Source organism: Coffea eugenioides, chromosome 4, assembly GCF_003713205.1.
Source record: "Coffea eugenioides isolate CCC68of chromosome 4, Ceug_1.0, whole genome shotgun sequence".
NCBI lineage: Eukaryota > Viridiplantae > Streptophyta > Magnoliopsida > Gentianales > Rubiaceae > Coffea > Coffea eugenioides.
The window spans coordinates 29,395,422-29,419,794 of NC_040038.1; the positions used below are offsets into that span (position 1 = coordinate 29,395,422).

Consider the following 24,373-nt stretch of genomic DNA (forward strand, 5'->3'; position numbering starts at 1 on the left):
GAATTTCAGAGGATTCAAGATGTATTGGTGCCATGAACGACATCTAATGTTGAGGAGAACAGGGTGAGAATCTACTTCCTTGATTTAGTAGGTGTTTGGGGAATTTTTTTTTTTAGCCATTCTAGTGTGGGTGTTGATGTTAAGGATAGGGAATTTGTAATGGATATTCCTGAACCCTTGAATCCAAGATTTTTCAGGGTCTTGTCTCGCTTTCACTTACAGATTGAAGAAGTGAACCAATTTTGAGGTCAGCTTGTTTAAAAACGCCATAATGCTGGTCACATTTTAAAGAGAAACAAGCACATAAGAAGTGACACCCCACATATTCTAGTTTAAATTTTTAAGTGTATAGTTAAAATTCGGAATGTAATTTTAATGTTGAAGCAAAAAAAAAAAAAACTTTATTCTGAGATTATTCAAGGAGTTGGAACGAATTATAAAAGAGCTGTTCTTCTAGAAATATAAACTACGAATATAACATGACAACTTACTGACTGGAGCAAATAATGAACAAAGAACAAAAACATTAGGCCTAATAACTTGTGAGAGGGTATATTCACGTGTAGCATATGGATGGTAATGGTTCTTTTGTAACCAAAACCACCAGGTTAGATTAATTAAAAGAAACGAATGATAAGAATGAATTAAGTATTTGGAGTAAAAATTGATGATTTTGAATTAATTCTGAAGGTTAATATTAGAGAAGGAAAACTTGTCATTTGGGAGTTTAGAATTTAATTAAGTAATGAGAAGGAACGAGTTCTAGAATATTTGATTAATGATTAATTGGATTAATATCAAACCTATTAACAAAGATGGCAAAGTTGGAATGTTTTTGTAACCTACATGATTATTCGTTAAGTGTAAATGATGGGGTTCCAAATTTCGTCATTAATGGAAGATGAGACTACATTATAAAGCGAGATATGAAAGAGAGGCAAGGCTAGGAGTGTGTAAGTTTATTAAATAAAAATGATATTATTGGTACTTGGGGTGCAAAGTTTGCGAGAAGTTTTATTCATGCATATATACTTCTGTCTTAAAACAAATTTCTTTGATCTAGTTCATATGCTAGCTTATGAGATTTATCTTATTGGTTTTGGTAATTATTTTAGATGTAAGTTTAAGTATTCATGATAACCGATCTAGTACTGAAATTAGATTAAAGAACCATAGGTCTTAAAGCTATATTTCTTTTCTTAAATAGCCATAGGTTATAAGTTAGTTGTTCAACCTTACATGCAACTTGGTTACATGCAAATATGCCAATAAAAGATTTAGGTTGTTGCTGGAATTTTGCAGTCGTGTTTTATGTGTGATCACGAGTTTTTAGTTTTATGAGTTCTCAAGCTAATGGATTTGATGAAACTAGATGAATCCTGAATGGAATTGTTTTTTGGAAATATTTACAACTTAATATTGTTTCACTTCTAAACCATTGTTTAATTATTCAACGAAGGGTAATTATTGCAATTTATAAATTGCTTTAAAGTCAACATAACATGAAAAACTTTGTAGAGTAGACTTTCATTTTCAAGAAACTTATTTTATATTATTCCCAATTATTCTGCACAAACTACTGTTCTTTGTTTTTTAGCAACTTTTTGCAATTACAAATTAGCATGAATAGAACTAATTAAGAATTATTTTAAAAGCTCAGCAATTCATGTCAAGCAAAATATTATCGTCAATTTGCTAAGCAACACTCTGATTCACTATTATAGGTGCTTTATAATACTTGTTTTAGGCTTTTATTTTTAAATTTTAATGTGATAAAAATTGATTGATCTTTTTCTATAGCGTACAAAAGCATAATGGCAAAATTTATTTTTTCCAACTCAAAACCATCCGTTGTTTTTGAAAAATTATCATTTCAAATCTATACCAAATTCTAGTGCTTTGTCACTTGAAGAAGACTTTTTCTAGTTTTCCATGTGATTGAGTATTTATTGTACTAGTTAATTGAAAATTATAGGAAGTTTTAAAACTCTTCAGCCTTAAAGTGAATTATAAACTAGTGGATACTTTTTAAAAATGGATGTTTTATGGTTGAAAAAAAAATCTTAAATTCATCACATGCACAATGATCAATTCCGGGATAAGTAAAGTAACATTGTAAACCATTATTCTAATAAGAAATTAAAGTAATTTCTAGTACCACTTTAAATGTTGTGTTGATATGTATATGCCTCTTTTAAGTTTTCAGTGTGGACTATTAGAGGTGATACTCAAAAGTCTCAAATGGATTCAGTGAGATGTGCTGCTGATGTTTGTCGAACTCATGCTATTTCTCGGTGGCAAGATTTGGTTGTTTTGGAAGAATTTTATTGATTGTTCACTTTCATCCTTAGCTGATGAGCTATTGCATGTTCATATCTCTTTATCTTCTAGTCAGCCATTATACTCTTCTGTTGTGTATGCTATGTGCTCTTGGACTGGTCCTAGAGATTTATGAGCTGCAATGGAGTTATTGGCAGAATCCATGTTGGATCCTTGGCTGGTTATTAGGATTTTAACTTGTTTCTCCCTCAAAGGAACGTGTAGGTGGAGCTGCTTCTTGTGTTCATGAAATGGAAGACTTCAATTTGTCTTTACAAACATATGTGGTTTATCAGATGCTGCTTTTGATGGTTCAGAGTTCAGTTGGACCAATGGACAGGTTTTTCAGCGCTTAGAAAGAGATGTAACTAATGCTGCTTGGTCAAATGCTTCTAATCTTGCTCACCTGTTGTACTTATCAGATGGGCAGATCCGAACGTCGTCCTCTTCTCATCAATTGCACCAACGGGGGAACAGCAGTGAAAAAGGTTCCTTTTATGGTTTCTGAATGTTTAGATAGAGCTGTAACTAATGCTGCTTGGTTGGCAACATACTTTCGATTAGGTTAAAATGGTGGAGTTGCGACGGTGGTCGTGGTGATGGTGGTTGAACGAGGTTAGGGTTTATTATCAGAAGGAAGAAGAAAGGGAAAGGAAAGGAAAAGAAAAAGAAAAAAAAATTTAATACCTTTCCTTTTGATTACAAATACCAAACAACCACTAAGGTTTTGTCAAAACTCACTGCCATATTTGATAGTTATTGCCATTGCCGTTCCGTAATGTATACCAAATGGGAGGTTGGTGCATAATTAACCTGCAAAATGAATCTTCAGAGTCAGATCAGTTGGTTTCTTCTAGTTTTACATGATAGAATTCTTGTTGAGAGGGACTCCATCTAGGATAATAGAATTCTGTTAGAGTGGGAGTAGAAGTGGATTAGCTATCAAAGCAATCCAAGTACGTTTCTCTTAACTCCCATTATGCTGCAACCGAAGTATGGTTTCCAATAGAATTTAGGGCAAAGTAACTTTACTCTCCTATAATTTAGCGCTTTTTCATATAACCCCTATATGGTTTCAAAAGTTATACATAACACTTTCATGGTTTGGATTAAGGTGTAAAATTGACGGAATTTACAATCCATAACAGAGTCAATTAAAATTTATTAACTATCGGGGAATTATGTATATATTTTGAAAACTATAAAAGGATTATATGGTAAAGTACTAAATTATAAGGGGGTTATATGGTAAATATAAAATCATATGGGATTAGAATATCATGCATATTATATTTAAATGTTTTGGTATTTAGTTTTTAAATAAGGGTAATTTCGACATTTTTATGAATTTCATTACAAATAATCGTTCCGTCATTTTGACACTTTAATTCAAACTATGAGAATTATATAACTTTGAAACTATAGGGGAGTTATGTGAAGGATTACTAAACCATAGGAAAGTAAAAGTGTATTTTGCCCTAAAATTTATTTAAAGTTAGATGCAAGTGCCTGTAGAAAACTGGATCAAAGGATAACATCTTTTGTGCTAAATGCAGTTTCGTTTCTTTTTATCATTTTTTTGGTTAGGAATTAGCCTTTCGAGCTCCTTTTTCTGTAAGAAGAATGGAGTACTAGGATTGGAATATGGAAGAAGAAGCAGATATACCTTCGTCCGTCGGCCTAGAAAAGAAATTATCCCAAAAATTGAAGTGAATTGCGATCCCATTACCATCACATGACAATTAAGTGGCTACAACTTCATCAGGCACCAAAAAAAGGAATCTAATGACAACCTTGTCATACGTCAGTTACAGAAAATTATGCACCAAATTTAACCAGTTTTGTAGAAACAGGAACTTAATCCATGTACTCACCCATATTTCATTTTGAAGCTAATATTCAGTACTATTAACCAAATAATTACAAGTATGAAACAATCATATAAACATAAAAAAGACCCAAAATTGTTGTCCATCTTTAACTAGTAGTGCGTTTGGGAGGAGAGATTTGGCCAGAAAAGAAAAGAAAGTGATAAACAGAATCAATTTTTCACCATTTGGGAAATTCTTTGTGTCAGAAAAGAAGGGAAATGAGCTGATTTGGTTGGATTTGTTTTGAGGCTACGGTAGAGAAAAACATTCTGCCCATTTTGGGCTGATTTGGATGGAAAGTGGAAGAGTGACTATAATTTTTTTTTGAAATACCAATTGTGTCCTTAAATGGTTATTGAACAAATTTTTAATGACATATATATCTAAAATCTTTCCACTTCTTTCTTTAAACTCTCAAACAACATTAAAATCTCTTCTTCTCTTTTCTCATCTTTTCTTTTCTTTCATAACTTAGGGTTTCTTTTCTTGTCTTTTCTATCTTAAACTCCCAAACTTGCCTTAAATCACACGTCTATTTAAACTGCATGTTCCTGATGAAGTCTTTGACACAAACCTTAGGTGCTGAAGGCTACAAAGTCAATGCAAATTATTCGGCATGCTTATCTTTGTACTTTTTGTGCCTTTTTATGTATACTCTAATTGAGATAGAACACAAAATTTTCGTTGTGTCTTAAACTATTGCGGGCAATTAAGTGTGTTTTGGATAGGAATTATTTGTCAAAAATATATTTTCTGGCATTACAAACACATTTTGATCTTTCTAATCACTTTTTTTATATCATATATATCACATTACAATAAGTGTTATAGTAATTATTTCAAATAATATTTTAAATAATCTCTTATCTAAACACAAGATTTTTGGATATTTGATTCATTGATTGTTTTGAAGGGGCAAAATATTTTGTTCAAAAATATTATCAAGTAATTATCATCAAATTCTTGAGGTTTGGACCTATTAACTTTCATGTCCATTCAACATGGCTCAAAAACAAGGTGATTTGAATCAATTTATTCCTGAACCCCTAAATTAAGAATTTTTAGGCTCTTGTCTTGATTTCATTGACAGCTGATTTGGGAGTTGAGATTTCATCAAAAAAAATGGAAAGTGAGAAATTGAGGAAGATTTTTGTCATTCGGGAGATTTTTAAGGATGGAATACTTTTGTAACCAATTGAAGGAAGCTTTCAACCCAAATATGGGAAGGAAACGACGGAAAGATAGAATAAGCTTCACTAATTTGTCCTACTGCTAATAAAAAAAAAGCTCACTAATGTTTTAAATGCCGATTTTGTCCTTAGATGGCTATTGAAAGAAATTTTAATGACATGTATGTCTAATATACTTCCATTTCTTTCTTAAAACTCCCAGACAACATAAGACTTTATTTTTTTCCTTTCTTTTCTTTCATAACTTAACATTTCCCATATTTTCTTTTCTATCCCAAACTCACAAATAGCCATTATAGATTGAAGAAGTGAACTGGTTTGAGGTTAGCTTGTTTAAAAACACGATAATTCTGGCCACGTTATAAAGAAAAATAAACACATAAGACCTAATAGTGGTGACGATTTTATTTGCAGTGTGACTATTGAACTTTTAGAAGATTTTACGATTTTAGGCACTCCTATGAGTGTTTATTTGGGCCTGGAGCCCTTCTGATATCCGAACTTTATCAGCAGAATATCCGCAGCCGCAAACAAAGAGTGCACGCCTGAAATATCATACACCACTAATCTGGTTGAGCGTCAAACTTTACGGGCTTTACAGAACAACCATGTCAAATGAGCCCAAGCCAAACACAGCGTTAACTGGCCCGACAGAAGATTGATCCATTTTTTCATTTTTTTTTAAATTAAGAAATAATTGGTAAGAATTGACTGTGTTTATTAATGGTTGAAATCAAGCTCTGTCGGAATCAGAAATGGTCAAAACATCATTTCCATTCTTTCAACGCTCTAAGCATGCAAATTTTCTGAATCGCACAGGGAGGTTTTACAGGGACGTTATATATATATAATAAGTCATTCTCTTTTCTACTTGGCTTAAGCAGACAGCAATTACTGTCAGCGCTTCTCCTGAAACACTCGACGATCTCTTTTTATTCCTCCCAAATCCGATGACTCACATCCCCCTCTCTTCTTCCTCCTTTTTTCTTTGTAAGTTGGAGATATTGTTTTCAAAATCTTCTAAATTACATACTTTCTTAGTTTATAACTCAATCCAACTCTCCTTCCAATCAAATGCCTCACCTATTTCACATTTTAACTAACAACTTAATCTGTTATTTATCTTTTCTTTTACAAAATTTAAGATTTAGGATTATCCTTATTATATGCCATCCTCATCATAATCGATGTCAAGAACCATTGTTTTGTTATGTATCTTCTGATTTCAAAAAAAAAAAAAAGCTATCATGTCAATTTAAAAATAAAAAAACCATCGTGTCAATGGATAATTGTTCTTTTCCTTCTCGGTTTGTTGTTAATGGTTACCATATCTTGCCAAGAAAATTATTGAAAAACTGTTGAACATAATATTCGTTTGAAAATTGGTGAAGATAGCAGTTGGTGATGATAGCAATCGAAGGTTACAAGATCTTTACATATTCTGTTTTGCACTTGTGCTTGCACCTATAAGTACATATCTCGAATGTTTTGCCTATGTTTCAATTACCGTTATTATATCATTTGGAAAAAATTCTTTAATTTGATTACTACTACGTCTCAAAAGAAATTCGTGATGATCTTATAGTTGTCCTTACATAATGATCTTTTGATGAGGTAAGTAAATTTTTTTTCCCAAATTTCATTAAATTTTTTAGTGAACTCTATTATTTGTGTGTGTTAGACTATATCAATTGGAGGTTTAGTTCTGGATTCTTTAGTATAACCTGAAAGACTCACGAAAGCCTCATTTGCCACAACAATTAGCAAGACTGTATCTCCCATATCTTCGTGCAAGCAACTACAAATCCAAAATTTATTGAAAAGAAAAAGAAAAGCAAAGCATACACAAGAGTAAGTATAATTTAGTAGTAATTTCTGATTAATTATTTGTATTGTTTCACATAATGGATGATATACAAGGTTTGATAGAGTTTGTGTATGTGCTTATACTTTCCATAATTTGGTACATTTTTCCATTATTTGGTGCATAACTTTGGTTTGTTTTTTCGTTTTGTGCAGAAGGGATGGGAATTTGGGGAGGGAAAAATTTTGTCAAAAATTTTTGGGCATATGGGCAATTGTGGATGTTAAAGAACGGTAGATTACTGGAGGAGAAATTAGGTAGCTCATCAAGTGACGCAATTGTGTCAGAACAGGTTTAGATACTGACTGAGTGAAAGTATTATGTATTTTTGTTTTCAAGGAAGTTTGAGTTAAAATAAGGGTTTTCATTTTATGTATAAAAAAAAGAAGTATTAATTGTAACATCCTGATTTGTGGTTAGCCATGTCAATGGATAGAATTTGGATTGGATTCCTTTGTTCCAGATCCGGACCCATTAAATTTAGTTAGACCCAGACCAAAACCCTTATGGGTCTGAAAAAATAAATTCAAACACAGACCCTCCTGGATTTGGGCATCCAATGGATATCCATTGTATTTTTGTAAACGCTCTAAAATAAAAATACATTAAAAATATATAGATTTCAAAAAAATATAAATGCCATCCAATTTTTATTTTTAAATAATAAAATTAATATTCAAGAAGTTGAATGCAGTATTATGAACTCAAAAAAAATAACTATCCTCGACTGCTTCTATTTATTATTAAAATTTCAACTGTATCTATATCAAATCTTTCATTTATTTGCCTTTACTTTTTCTCCTTTTTTTTGAAAAATTTTGTACTAATTATTGACAACTAGGATTAGGTTGAAAAAAGAAAACAGTTATGAAGTCTTATAGTATTTGATCCAATAACCATAAAATATGAGAATATTTTATAAATTTACTAATATATATATATATATATATGCGTGTGTGTAAAATTTAATTATATATACATGGGTTTGGGTAGGTTCTGGTATGAGTTTGAATTTGGATATAGATCTTAGAAAATCAAATCCTATCCAGACCCATGACTCTTTTACAGGGTTTGGGTCTAGATAGGGTCTGGATTTGAGAAATTAAATCCAAACCCTACCCAAGTACATTGGGTTTGGGTTAGATTTGGTTAAGACCGGATCCATTGATATGCCTATTTGTGGTTAACAAATGCCACAACCGGTGAAAATAGGGATGAGATTACTTTTCAATGCTTCATTTGATTTTCATTTTTTTATTTATTATTATTATTATTATTATTATTATTATTATTATTGCATCTCCAAGTTACAGTTTATTTTTTTTCCTTTATAGGTCTGAGTGATGTAATTCGTTTTTAGTATTCTTAAAATTCATGGCACTCCGATGATTATATAGAAGAACATGTTATACAAATATGTACTGATAATTCTGAGCCAAAAAATAGGGCTATGACTTATTTGGTAATTTATTTTTTCAAAAAATCACAATGCTCCCTCTTAGATTTTAAGGAAACTAAATTATTTATCTCAATGATTTATCATACGATTTTAAAACTTAAGATTACTATTAAAGCGTAGACCTTCTTTGCATTCCTGTTCTACGAACGGGGATTGAAAACTAGTTGTCAAATATTTCAGTGTAGCAACACCTATTTTGCCAGTTTTATCTAGCCTCTTCGATGATTGAGGCTTTACAAAATTTTATGAACGTGAAGTGAACAGTAAATGATACCTAAAATTCACGCGCATTCCGAACTTGCACGCAAAAAGGACATATGCGATCCTTACCGGATTTAGTATTGTGATGATGGAAAATTCGCTCATGTTTTCTTAAAATTCCCTCTTCTTTTGATTAAATTACTTTATAATATTTTTTTTACTATTTATTTACTCCCTCAATAGTTGGAATAAAGAATAGAATTAAGAATTTCATCATACACAAATAATCTAACCACAATAGCCTTTCAATAGGCTCAATGTCATTCAATTACAAAACAATGCTAGAAAATGGATCGGAACTAATGTTTAAGACAATTAACAAAATCACAGGTTTGACGTCTCTTAGCATTTTGGTTACCATCGAAGCTACACTTATCGGATTGGAGTGCACCTTATACCGTTTCGAAGTTAAGACAAAGGGTTACAACTTTCACGAAGACAACTCAACCCATTTCACATTTGATCTAGGTCGAATTTGCAAATTACAGAACCAAAATTCATTATCAGTCTGGTTATAAGCACTGGATTTAAATGGTAATAACTCAAACTACAAAATTCCGATTGAGGCGTTTTCAGATGTGTTGGAAAGCTAAAACATAGGGTTAAAACTTTCATGTTTTGGCCAAATGCTGATTTGATACGGATCAAAGTGAAAAACGAAGCCAAACCTGTGAAATCTCAAAACTGCCTGCTGAAAAGAACATTTGATTCAGTCATTTCATCTTTTCTCGAATTAAGCGTGAATGAGTCCTGGCGAGAGCTGGGCAGGCGACTCACTAAACCCTAGGGTGTGATACCCCGAATGGTAGGAAATTGTTTCGTTTTGGTTTTGAGTTAAACCCTTAAATTTTTTTTGTTTAAAAACTAGAAACCTTAAAGTCTAATAAAAACCCTCGTTTACTTGTGACTAACCGGTTTTCTTGAATCTCTCATTTTTAATTGAAACCCTAATTGTAATCAATGGAATTCTAAAATCCCTCACATTTTTCTTCAAAAATTCCCTTTTATTTGGAATAGATTACTTTATAATAACCCGACAATAAGTGTAAATGAACATAGAATTAAGGGTTTTCCCTTTGGTTTTTAAGTTAGCGCGAATTAGGGTTTTTATGCCTATCCGTAGTGTGATTATCCGGTACAGAATGGGGATCAAATTTGGTGATTAAGAGTGAGTTTAGATGATATTAAGTGTGTGAATAGGGGTGATAATAATAAGTTAGTGAATTATAAGTTAAAACCCTAGTATACGCGATGTAAGAAAAAACGGGTTGAACCGACGGGTACCGTTTGTTACCGATGGAATACACCACTTGACCATCACTTTATTACCTTAATCCCTTTATGTTTACTTGACTAATCAGCCCTAAATTACCCCTTAATCCAGCCATCTTTGTTGACTAAAGAAAAGGAAGAAAGAAAAAAAAAGTGAGATGTAATCTTGTGATGGCACTTGGCAAGCATCCACCCATTTTTGACCAACTCAAGTCTAAGCTTCTTATCCCTTTCTTGGAGCTCAATTTCTGTCTTCTAAGCTTCATTGTGCATGAAATTTAGAGAGGAAAAAGAGAGAAAGAAACCACTTCATTCAAGCTTGCTTTCTTGCTCAATCTTGCAAACTAACCGATAGATTCACCAAATAATCCATAGAAGTTGCTTAGGAGGGTGGATTATCATCTTGGAGTGGAGAGTTTTGGTGGTTCAAGCTTCCTAGGGGCTGTTGTGCTTCTCCAATTCTAGGTAAGGATGGTATTATTTCATGGTTATGCTACTTATTGGTTTACAAGTGAAAGTTATGGCTTGTTAGGTAACTTTCATGGTTTTAGTATTAGTTTTGGTAAATTCCAGCTCTATAGTGTAAAAAAATTCAGCTTTGGTTGTTGGAATGATGGTTGTTTGGATGGTATATGGTGTATGTAGGCTTGTATAGGAGGTAGTAGTAGTGGTTTTAAACTAGAAATATGAAGTTGCACATTATATTCTTGAAATTCCAGAATTGAGATTTCTTATGGTTCAGTTCTGCCCGTTTCTGTTTGAGTATGTTAGAGACCCAATCAGCCTTATCACAAAATATGAAAGTTGTAGGGAATGATGTTTTATAGTTTCCTACAAAATTTCAGCTCAATCAAAGCACTGTAACTCATGAAAAGACAAAATTACCCCTGAGACTGCCCTAGGTAGAGTCCAGAAGACAGTTTTGACATTTCCTCATGTTGGCAGCATTTTTAACCTTGATCTGTTCCAAACCAGTCTTTGGACAAAACATAAAACTTTTATCCCTATGTTTTAGCTTTCCAACGCCCCTAAGAACACCTCAATCGGACTTCGGTAGCCTGAGTTATGGCCATTGAAACATAGTATGGTTAACTAGCTTGTCGGTAGGAATCTGGTACAGTAATGTGTGAATTTGACTTGGATACATTGCAAACGGGACTGAGTGGTCTTCAACAAAATTGTAGCCCTCTGTCTTAGATTTAAAATGGTATAAATTTCACCTCAATCTGATAAGCGTAGCCTCGGTTGTGTCCGTTACGTAAAACAACGTCAAATCTGTCTTTTGTTTCTTGACTCAAACTTTATTTCCGCACATGTTCCTAGCTTGATTTTGTACTTGAATGACTTTGGGCCTATGGAACGGCTATTGTGAGGAGCTTATATTGTGCATGACTTTGGGATTGATTGAGGAAAAGAATGAAGCCATCAATGGCTGGAAAATAGGTAAATACAAAGGGCGTGCTGCCCAAATTTACGCTCAAGAACTAGGTAGAGATACTTCCGACTTAAGTAAGGTTTGAGAGCGAATACCACTTGAACCATCTAGGGTATTTGCGTCGTCTTTTATCGGGGTATATACGTCAGAACTTAGCCGAAATTGGTACCCATGGAAAAATGAAATTTTTGACTAATAGAAATACGTTTTCTTTGTCACTTCGACTCAAATGGAAATTTTAAAGTTTTACGAGTGAGCATAAGTTTTACAAATATTTTACTTATTACTTATGTCCTCTTTTCACTACCAAAATCATATTTATACTTTATACGAGTACGTATTCAAATTTTCTTTGAATCACTTACATCTTTGATGGTTGAAGTATAATGTGTTCTTTTGATTATATTAGGGTTTCTTGGTGATTGAGGATGTTATTTGGAAGGATATTTTGGACATTATTTTGCATAAATAGGTGAGTGTTCCTTGTTTGTTATATTTTCATTGACTATGTGGCTTGTTCTTGATTATATGACTTGTTACGAACGAATGATAACATGTTAAATATCTTCAATGATTACTTAAAATGAGTTTTCTAGGCGAGTGTGTCCTTCATCGCACTCGACCTAAATGAACGCGAAAATTTTAATAATTAAATAATTAAATGCTAGTTGCACATGAATGTAAGCCGTTTGGCTGAACTGGGCCCTTGCCCTTCGTTGTCGGTCGACTCGAGCCAGAAGCGGACTCGGTCGGGGGATTTGGTGACCCTGGGTGAACGTTTGGTATACTCGAGTATTACCTTGTAGTCTGGTGGAACCTGGCCAATGTCCAGGAGGGGGTGAAATGAAATGAATGAACGAATGTCAATGGAAATGAATGGTTTTACTTATCAAAATGCATTTGCAAACGAATGGAGGAATAAGGAAATGAAAAGAGAATGAATGAATGGCTCCATGTGAGCACGTATCCTTTTAATGAATGTTATTATTGCTTTATATTGTCATCTTTCTGGAATTACTTGCTATCGATGGTTAATGTATTGAACTCATTGTTTGTTTATGTGTCTGGAACCTCACTGGGCTTTTAGCTCATTCCACGCCATTTGTTTTCCTTACAGGGGGTACGAGCGAGACATGAGACGTGTACAGACTAGTGTAGTCTAGTTATTTTAAATGTTGAATTTGTACTCGCGCTATATCCCGATTAGGTGATTTGTGCTTGAAGTGTAACCGCTATGAAGTATTTTGATGTATAGAAGCTTTGTATCTTGGTTTGGGCATTAATGTATATTATAAGCTTGAATTGCCGTGTTATTTACTTTTCTATGGATGTAAGTTATTTTCTAGAGATACGAGTGAGTGAGTCCTGACGAGAGCTAGGCAGGCGTCCCGCCGATACCCTCGGGTTCGCTTTTGGGAGAAGTGGGGGCGTCATATAGGGTACACCCTAGGGAGAGGTGGGGCCGTCACAGATGGTATCAGAGCTCCTATCGAGCTCGTGCTGGGAGAGGGTTCTCGGACTGTGGGGATTGGCTTGTTAAGTGTGAAATAAATGTCTATTGTTGGGGACTTTAGATATGTATGTTGGGTAGGAATCTCAAAAGTTGTTGATTTCCTCTTGAGCCTAGTTAACTTGAGTAGTGAATTATCATATTTTCGAATTCCTATACCCGAGTACCAAAGAGTGATACCTTTATGATAAGTCGGTATCCCGAGTAATATGAGGATAAGTTTGGATGGTGAAAGCCAAGGCAAGGGGGATGCGAATAGTCTGGACTTGGGATATATTGAAAATATTAGTGAGATTGGGGACCCTTACTATTCACGCATACGTACTTAGTTGTACTTCGTCAAGTTTTGAGCAATACCTAGGGTTAATGTCCCCTAGAGTGTACGCCTTGGACCAACAGGCAGTACCTGAACCATCGGAGGTAGTAGAAGGTACGATTCGTGTTTTTCATTGTTTAGCTAAATTTTGGCTACGGTGAGACCTGGGAGCTAGAAACGGATATGCAAGGAAAATACTCTAAGTTATTTATGAATACATGTATGAATTTTGAGGTCGAAATTCTTTTAAGGAGGAGAGAGTGTGACGACTGGAAAATTCGCTCATGTTTTCTTAAAATTCCCTCTTATTTTGATTAAATTACTTTATAATATTTTTTTTACTATTTATTTACTCCCTCAATAGTTGAAATAAAGAATAGAATTAAGAATTTCCCCTTTACTTTCATCGTTAGGGTAAATTAGGATTTTTACGGGTTCTTACGTCTTTTGGTAGTGTGAGTAATCGATACGGAGTGTGTACTAAATTTGGTGGTTAAAAGTGGATTTTAAATAAGAAAAAGTGTGTGATTAGAAGTAATAATAATAAATTAGTGAATTATAAGTGAAAACCCTAGTACGTGTGAGTTAAGGAAAAACGGTGTGAACCGACATGTGCCGTTTGTCACCGAGTGAGTACACCACTTGAACACTACTTTATTACCTTAATCACCTTGCTTTTATTTCAGCTAATCATCCCTAAAATATCCTATAAAACAGCCACCATTTTTGACCAAAAGAAAAGGAAAAAAGAAAAAAAAACAAGAGGACCAATGGCGGCTTGACAAGTGTTGGCCAACCAAGTTTAACCAACAAACTTTCCTATCTTCTTAACTTTGTTTTCGACCAAAATTCCTGCACTTTTTTCTCCATCTTGGCCGTGAGTTTGAGAGGAAAAATAGGAGAGAAAAGTTCATCTTCAACCCCAACTTCATGCTTGAATCTTGAGTTTCAATCCACAAGCTTGAAAAATACTCCATAAAAGTGGTTCACTAGGGAAGATTAAGGACTTGAGTGGAGAGATTTTTGGAGGAAAAGCACTAAACTTCCATCTTTCTTGAGGTTTAAAGGTACTTTCGGCAAGAAGCTACTTTATTTCTTTAATCTTGCACTTGAATGAGATTATGCTTGTTTGTAGTAGGTTTTATGGAAGATTTTGTAGTTTTGGTGGTGATTCATGAAATTTCAGCTAGGGTTTGATAATTTTAAGCCTTGAATATGTTGTTTAACTTTCAAATGTTGGTAATTGGTTTGGATATGGAATTTGTGAGATGATTAGTGGCTTGATTGTAATTTTTAGCCTTAAAAGTTGAATTTCCAGTTTTGATAGTGGAATCTGCTCTGTTCTGACCAGTGTAATTCGTCCATGTTAGAGGCCAAATCAGGCTTAGATCAAAACATGAAAGTTGTAGGAAATGATGTTATATAGCTTCCTATAAAATTTCAGTTCAATCGGAGCACTGTATCATGTTAAATGACTGAAATACCCCCGACTGCCAAATGTTCTTTTCAGCAGGCAGTTTTGAGATTTCACAGGTTTGGCTTCGTTTTTCACTTTGATCTGTATCAAATCAGCATTTGGCCAAAACATAAAAGTTTTAACCTATGTTTCAGCTTTCCAACGCATCTGAAAACTTCTCAATCGGAATTTTGTAGTTTGAGTTCTTGCCATTTAAATCCAGTGCTTATAACCAGACTGATAATGAATTCTGGTTCTGTAATTTGCAAATTCGACCTAGATCAACTGTGAAATGGGTTGAGTTGTCTTCGTGAAAGTTGTAAACCTTTGTCTTAGCTTCAAAACGGTATAAGGTGCACCCCAATCCGATAAGTGTAGCTTCGATGGTGACCAAAATGCTAAGAGACGTCAAACCTGTCATTTTGTTAATTGTCTTAAACATTAGTTCTGGTCCATTTTCTAGCATTGTTTTGTAATTGAATGACATTGAGCCTATTGAAAAGCTATTGTGGTTAGATTATTTATGTATGATTTTGGGGCTGAATTGAGAAAAATAATGAAGCCATAAATGGCTGAAAAATAGGTAAACACAAAGGGCGTGCTGCCCAAATTTGCACTCGAGGGCTAGGTAGATGTAAGTGCGACTTGAGTAAGGATTTGAGAACGAATATCACTTGAATCATTTAGGATATTCAAGTCTTCTTTCATAAAGGTATATAAGTTAGAATTCGGCCGAAACTTGTACCCTTGGAAAAATGAAATTTACGACTAATAGAAATACGTTTTTCTCGTTTCTTCGACTCAAATGGTATTTCAAAGTATAATTGTTTCAAAGTTTTACAGTTTGAAAAGCGAGCAAGATTTTTTTGAATATTCTCTAAATGAGTTTCAATTACTTGATTCTTGTTAAACGAAACGTTTAAGTTTCAAACCTTAGTTGATTTTCAAAGCTCATCAACGATATTTTATCGCAGATTTGGACTCCCAACAAGGAGTAATACCTGACCGTGACCCATAAAGGCACTACATCTTTGGTGAGTGCTTCCGAATACTTGATTGAACTTGACATTTGTGTTTAATACTTGACCAATGTGATTACATGATATATGAGTGGATTGATAGGGCAAGAGTGTACTTTATCGCACTTGCCCTAATGTGACATATTCTTGTTCAATGATTTCAATTGAATTGATATACATGCATATGAGTTGTATCTTGTCTGGAATTCCAGAAACCCTGTGGCTAGTTGGTCGAGTCGAGCCGGCAAGGGCTTGGTCGATTCACTAACGAACCCTGGGTCATTAGTTTTGTCGAGTGGAGTGCTATCTCCTCGACTAATCAATATACTCGAGTGTTACCACCAGTGTTTATTGAGAATTTTGGGCCCAGTAGGGGGTTTGGTTGGTAGACGGAGATTGTAGCTAAGTGGTGCTTTACTGGACTGGTTCCTTTACTTGAAAGTTGACGGAGTGTCTGTGAGAATCCCAAAAATATATATAAGCCTGTGCATATTTCATTTGCATTTCTTTTAATTCTTTAATAAATTTTAGCATTATTTTCACTTGTTTGCAGATAAGTACGTAAAAACAATTTTATGTGAAAAATAATATAATTTTTCTAATTTATGAAATTTCTTGGTTTTGCTAAACTAAAATAATATCTTTAGAGTTAGATTAAATTTTTCGCCTTAACATAAAATGTTAGAATACTTAAATTCCTTTATGCAAAATTAATGATACTTGAGCCGATTAATCTTATTACTTTAAAAATAAATTACTTGAAACTCAATGACTATTTTCAATTAGTTGCTAGCGTTATAGGTTTAAAGGAAATTTTTCACGGTAAGACAAAATCAATGAATTTTAGATAAATATGATACAAGTATGCGAAACATACTCAAGGCATGAAATTACGATAATTAAAGTCTTGCATGACTAGTGTATAATTAGGCATTCAAATCACACTTGGGGATAATTTTTGGAATTAAGTTAGAATTGAGGAATTAAGTAGAGGTTAGGAAGAAAAGTGAAAAGACTAAAATGCCCATACAACCACAACATTTTCATGCAAAACCAAACAATCCCTCTGACAGCATTACAAGCACCGCACATCCGACCAATAGAAATTTTAACCATCTCAACACGCAATCTCCTACTCAAAACAGCGGCACCATCCCTCTTCCTCTTCATTTCATATTCCAAACCACACCCCAAACCCACAACAACATTTCCCCTCTGCCTTGTTATCATCGACGAAGAGAGAGAGTGAGAGAGCTGCAATCCGCGAGCTGCAACACTTCCAAATTTCTGTCCGTGAGCTAGAGTGAAACTAGGGAGAAACCGTGAGCGAGTTCCACCCATTCTGCACTTTCATTTCTTCCAGCTGCACCCAGTTTTCCAGCCGCAACAACCACCAGCTCCACCGGCTGCCACAGCCAAGCAAACCAGCACTTCAGGCCGTGCGTGAGAACCGAGAGGAAGAAAAAAAATTTCAGACTTCTTGTGCGTAAGCTTAGCTTGCTTCTGAGGTAATTTCTGTGCTAGATTAAGCTAATCAGTGGTAGATGACAGTGTTTAAGAGGTTGCATGTTGGATTATGCATTCGGATGATGAAATTTGAAGCTTGAGAAAAATCTGCGTTGGTAACATGGAATTACCGTGAGCTTTAATCAGAAATGCAGATGTAATCCTGTTTAGTCATAGTAATCTGAGCTTGTTTTGGTGCCCAATCAACTAATCACTAGCTGATTAAACTGGTTAAAGCTTTGCATGTTGATTTTAAACCATCGGATGAGACATTGGAAAAAGAAAAATTTGATTGGAAGGATAAATGGTTCGGCTGAGAGGTTAATAAGGCAATGCAGTTTCTAATCTGTCCAATTTTGATAATCTGAGTTTGAGATCATGATTAGCTAACTAAAAAGTGAATGATTAAGTCGATTAGGGTGTTGCATGTGGAATCTAGACCTCAGATGATGATTTAAAAAAAAAAAAAAAAAAAAAAAATAAAATAAAATGCAATCAGTCTTCATGCAGCTGCAACCGAGGCTAGCTGGAAATTTCTGGAAATTTTGGATGACTTTCGTCGTTAATCGAATTTAATTCCTGAGCTAGATATGTTAATTAACTAGTTAAGTGATGGCATGTTGAACTTGAGCCCTTAACACTTTGATTTTAGCCGAGGAAAAAGCTGAATTAAGAACATCTAATTGCTGGAAAATTTTGTGAACTGCCGCGAGGTTTGAACTTGGAAATTTTTGAGGTTTACGACTGTTGTTTGAACTTAACTCTGAACTGGATATGTTAATTAGCTAGACAAGTTTTTGCATGTCAAATTTGAGAACCTAAAACCATGTTTTAGCCAAGGAAAAGCTGGATTTATAAACCTCTAAGTGCTGGAAAAGTCTTGATAGCCGAGAGGTTTGAGCAGGAATTTTCAGTTTGTTTTTGGAAATTTTAATGGGTTCTGGAATGTTATTTTATTTCTTCCTTGGAATGTAATGGTTTAGAAATGCATGAGAGATGTGTATTTTAAGCTGTGTAAGTTGCTTAGCGATGAAATATGCAATATATTGGAAGACTGAACCAAGAATGTTGGAATATAAATGCTGGAATTTTTCTTTGTGATAGCCGAAGGTTGAGTTGGAATTTCAGCTTGGTTTCGAAACTTTTCTTTGAAACATAATGGTGGGAAATGCCTGGAATATGTTGTTTTAGGATTCTATAAGAAATGTATGGATGGTTTGAATAAAAACCTTATGGTGTTAAAAGAGAAAAAGGAGTTTTTCACAAGTGAAAAATGAGATTTCAGATTTTCGGATTTTACTGACCAGTCTCAGTAAAATGCTTATATCTTGGTGTAGGAAAATCCGTTTAAGGTGACGTTAGTGGCATTTGAAACTAGAATCATGGGCCTTTGTTCTGTAAAAATGTCATATTTTTCCTCCATATGTACTGCTGTCCGTGACTCCTCAAAGTAGGCTGTCCTGCTTGAATGTCCTGTTTCTTCATGAAACTGAATTTTGACTTGGATCGAACATTTAGCTTAATTGTGATTTGAATTCCTGATTGAATTGTGGTTGGAAGTGATTGATGGTTGTCAAGGGCTAATGATTGATGAAGCCCTTGGCCATTTGAATGGGTTATAAATATTAAAGGATGATGAACTTTAATTGCTGGAATTTCTGGAGGCCTTACCTTCATTTTGTTTTAGTTAAGATGTGATATGAGCTTGCCAAAACCAAGTGCTAATGATTGACGAAGCCTTGGTCATTCGTTTTATTCTTGATCAGAATTGAATCTGTTGAAAACCTAGGGCTAATGATTGACGAAGCCCTAGTGAGATTTCTATTTGAAATGTGAGTTGGTTATATTGACAAATCTTAAATATTATGCGCTTGTAAATCGGAATCGTAAGGAATCCATTTTGGTCCTGTGAACTTGAGAAGTTTTTAAGCAAGCTATTTAAATATATCTTCACTCTAGTATGGTACGATAGAACTTAGCACTGAAGGTTAAAGTTAGAAATTTCGTGTAGGGATTTTCTAAACCTTGCCAACTCGATATTTCTCCTTTAAGCGTAAACTAGCCTTATTACTTTTAGAAAATGATTTCACTAGTTTTAAAACCCTAAGTCTTGATCTATTTCCTTTTCTTTCCTTAAAATTGTCCCTGGCTAATTGTCTAGAGGAAAATTTCCCAATACAAGATTTTAGTGACTTTAACTAAAAATAGCAGAAAACTTCCTCGGCAAGGAAAATTTATTCTAAAAAAAAAAAATAGTACTAGCCGCACTCGTTTAAAGAAAAATATTTTTAAGGAAAGCCATATAAAACATTTCCTACTTTTACAAAATTTCAATCCTAAGTGGATGGTCGAATTGTTTCAAGAAAATAATACTAGTTACCCTTTTCTAAGGAAAAGTATCTCAAGGAAAACTATAAGAAACATTCTTACTACTTTTGTCAAGTTTCAACCTAAGTAGATTTTTGAAATTTCTTGAGAAAGTAAACTAGTAATATATTAGATAATTCCCTATACGAATAAGTTTAAAAATTGAATAGAAAACTTATAGTTTCAAAATTTGGTATTTTAGGATATTGCGAGGACGCGGAATTTGATTCTCAACTTGACATCTGAACTTCACTCTTGGTGAGTGTCCCTGCTTATTCTATGCTTATTTGGTTAAAGTGCTTTCTTGACTCAATACGTGATAATTTGGGAAAAATAATTTCTGATCCATTGAAGTGAGCAGTGTGTACTTTATCACACTAGCCGTTCGAGTGGTGACTTGTGTGAAGTGTTTTTCGTAAATATCTTGCTTGCGCTTGCTAAGCACTGAGTAGGGGAATGTACCACACCTGAGGGTGGGAGGGCCTCTTATCCTATCTCAAGTGCTAAAACCTTGGAATACTTGCTAAGCACTGAGTAGGGGAATGTACCACACCTGAGGGTGGGAGGACCTCTTATCCTATCTCATGTGCTAAGTACTGAGTAGGGGAATGTACCACACCTGAGGGTGGGAGGGCCTCTTATCCTATCTCAAGTACTAAATCACTAGGCAGGGGAATGTACCACACCTTAAAGGTGGGAGGGCCTCTTATCCTGACCTAGTAACCACGTGTTGGACATAACATCGCTGGGTGAATCCCTCGACCAATTCCTGAGGGTATACTCATGTATACTGTTCCCAATTTTATAAGGGTATATCTCGAGTATACTGCTTCCTTAGTCGGTGTTCGGGCCCGGGACAGGGGTATGAACGGTGACGGGTTAGGAAACAAAATGAGATACTCTACATGGATCATAAGTAGTGAGAGTTGACGGAGGGTCAACTACGGTGGTTTCAGATCAAGCGAGGAATTTGGCTCCTGAGAGCCCCTGTATCCTACTTTGTGCTGTTCTACGCTTTCTTAATTATTAAATTTCATACTCGTTACTTGCCTTATGTGATTGCATGCTTTGGGGCACCACTGAGCTTTAGCTCACCCCACGTTTATTTGTTTTCCTTAACAGGTGCTGGAAATTGAAAGCTTTGAAACTTACTCATGTTTTCCTTTTGGAATGCATTTGAATGCTATGACTTATTTTGTGGGCTGTAATGCGTTAATTTGGATAATGTACTTTTATTTTGGATTGCCACTTGAAGCTGGAAAATGTGTAAACCCTAATTCGAGCGTTTGGCTTATAAGTTTGTATTAGTGATGTATGTAATTATCTATCCGGTTTTGTACGACTTTATACCTTGGATTGTAGCATGTGGGACGTTTAAGAGCTTCGATTGGCTATTTTAAATCACCGCTATCTCTGAAGTTAATGTGGTTTTAGTGACGGTCTTCTTCGGGAAAATTATTTTGTAATAGATTAGGTTATTCTTCGAAAGGTTTTGGGTTAGAATGCTTGCGTGAGTCCTGGCGAGAGCTGGGCAGGCGGCCCGCCAACCCTTTGATTCGCCTTAGGGGGAAGTGGGGTCGTCACAGTGTCAACTACTACTTGATCAAGTTCTGGTGAAGCAATAGGAACTTGGCTCTTGAGAGCCATCCGTATCCTTATATTTTGACATGATCGTTACTCTTGGGTTATTGTTTCTTTTGAAAAACTTTTACACTCGCCTATTTTGAGATTTGCTACTTGAAGTGTTATTGCTCACTTTTATGAACTTATTATGCTCGCTATTTTTCTACATTGATACTTGTACTTTTAAATAATGGTCAACTTGCTATTTGGAACCTCACTGGGCTTTTAGCTCATTCCACGCCATTTGTTTTCCTTACAGGGGTACGAGCGAGGCGTGAGACTTGTACAAACTAGTGTGGTTTAGTTTTTTTGAATTTTACAATTGTTCTCACGCTAGCACCCGACTAGGGGTTGATTGTACTTGGATTGTAAACATTTTAATGTATTTGGGCATGTATGAGACTTGTAGTTGGATTTGAGCATCAGTGTATATGCTAAGTTTGAAATCGTTATTTTATTTCTTTTCTATGGTTGTAAGTTCTTTTCTCGAATTAAGCGTGAATGAGTCCTGGTGAGGCTAGGCAGGCGACTCACTAAACCCTAGGGTACGCTCTAAGGGGAGGTGGGGTTGTCACAAGTATGTAATATGCGATGTCCAGATCAATTTCAATTCACAAGCGCAATTAGACCTTCAAAGTCGCATGCGAAGATGTTATTGAAAATAATAATCACCTACTACGAATTGAAAATAATAGCCACTGACTTCTTGGCCTGCCTTGTGATTTGAGGGTAATAGTAACCTACTGATCTAGGAAAATTTTATGTCATTTTAGAGCAACTATTTGGTATCTTGTTCTCGAATCAATAAAAGAGTTTGACATGAATATACAAAGATCGCACTCGATCTCATCTAATGTGTCAAGTTTGAGGGTAATAGTAACCTACCGACTTGGAAAAATTTATGTTGTTTCAGAGCAATTATTTGGCATGTTGCTCCCGAACCAATGAAAGAATTTGACATGGATATACAAAGATCTCACTCGATCTCATCTAATATGTCAAGTTTGAGGGTAATAGTAACCTACTGACCTAGGAAAGTTTTATGCCGTTCCAAAGCAACTATTTGGCATGTTTGTTCCCGAACCAATGAAAGAATTTGACATAGATATACAAAGATCCCACTCGATCTCATTTAATGTGTCAAGTGGATCCCACCTAACATGTAAATTAGCAAATTGAGTTTTTATATGTCCACATAGAGTTTTTATTATTTATTTTTATTAGTTTTGGACCTACTATTAAGCATGTCTAGTAGTTGCTCTAGACCAATATAAAATTTTGGATAAATTACTTATAACCCCTTGTGAATTTATATAATGGCAGATGACCTCCCTAAAATTTTAAAATTGCTATATAACTCCCCCATGATTATATATAAAGTGAAAAATGGACGAAATGTACAATTACGATAATTATACCAAACACGCTCTAAAAGCACGTGTGATAAAATCTTAATTTCCATGTAACTCTTTTATGGTTTCTATAAATATCTACTTTACCCTTCTATGATTTTTACATTTATTCACGTAATCCTTTTATACTTTTATACAAGGAAGTTAAGCCATCGATTGATTTAACATTGAAGTAAAGGTATTATTAATATTTCAATTAATGGCATTACATAGGTTATTTTCTGTCGAATTTTCACATTACATAAAACCATAAGGGGTGAAGTGAATATTTTGAAACGTTAAAGGGGCCATGTGATAATAGACGAAATCACAATGCCTGATACGGTGATGTATAACATAGGAGGTGAAGTGGAAATTTTGAAAGGTTGCTCTGAACTAATATAACATAAATTTCTCAATTGATACAGTGATGTATAACACAAAGCTGTGCAAATTGATACGATCAATTAGTACCAGTGCCTGATGTTGCCATTGATCATTATTGATAATATGATGTTATTATCCGAGATTTCCAACTCCACGCATGTCATGCATCCGCAATTATGACTCTCTAGCCAATTTCCACTCGAACCCTCATTCAGGAAGAAAACAGCAATTTCTTGTGATTGTTAAGTATTAATTTAACCGAAAATACCTACCCTTTTCAAGTATAAATACCCTATCCTACAAGCCGATTCTCAAATCATCCAATTAAGTTTGCACAAAACATCAAATATCCTGTCTAATTAAGTTGAGAAATTCTCATGGCATCCAAAACCCCATTCTCAGCAACCTTTCTCCTCATCAACCTTCTCGTCTTCACTCTACTCACCCCCTCATATTCATGTGGCACCTGCGGCAACCCAAGACGGGGCACAGGCAGAGGCGGTGGAATGGGAAAAGGAACAGGAACGGGAGGCGGGAATGACAGTGGATCAGGAGCAGGATCAGCAGGAAGGTGCCCTAGAGATGCTCTAAAACTGGGTGTGTGCGCAAATGTGCTTGGATTGATTGGAGTCACCATCGGTTCTCCTCCTACCCTACCGTGCTGCAGCTTGCTTCAAGGCCTAGCAGACCTTGAGGCAGCAGTTTGCCTTTGCACCACCATTCGAGCAAATGTGCTGGGGATCAATCTAAACGTTCCAGTTTCTCTCAGTCTCATTCTCAACAATTGCGGTAGAAATACTCCTAACGGCTTCATCTGCCCTTAGCCCCTGCATGCATGCATGCAAACTAGGCTCGTTCTCTTCGTCTTCAGAATATTTTCTCCCGCTGTTCGTGCGTTCATTTCAATTTGTGATTTGTGACTCTCATGTGTGAGAGTGTATTCGTCGTGCTTGTGTTCTTTTTGAATAATGTAAGGTTGGAAAATCTAAAGTACCTTCACTTCACTATATATTCTACAATAATTAATGTTACATATGTACTCAAAACGTGTGCTTATATATGTTTGAGATTGAATATTTCATGCGTTCTTGAAGATCAAATCCATGCACTTTGAAGGGTTCAAGGCT

At 34.9% G+C, this 24,373-nt stretch overlaps 1 protein-coding gene across 1 annotated transcript; it reads left to right on the forward strand.

Moving 5' to 3' along the window:
* Positions 1-23,623: 23,623 nt before the first annotated feature.
* LOC113769498 (putative lipid-binding protein AIR1) lies at positions 23,624-24,070 on the forward strand. The gene has a single exon (XM_027313954.1). It carries the CDS (start codon positions 23,624-23,626, stop codon positions 24,068-24,070), a length of 447 nt encoding a protein of 148 aa, XP_027169755.1.
* Positions 24,071-24,373: the final 303 nt, after the last annotated feature.

Coding starts and splice junctions, on each gene's coding strand:
- LOC113769498 (XM_027313954.1), top strand. CDS start 23,624: ATGGCATCCAAAACCCCATTCTCAGCAACCTTTCTCCTCATCAACCTT.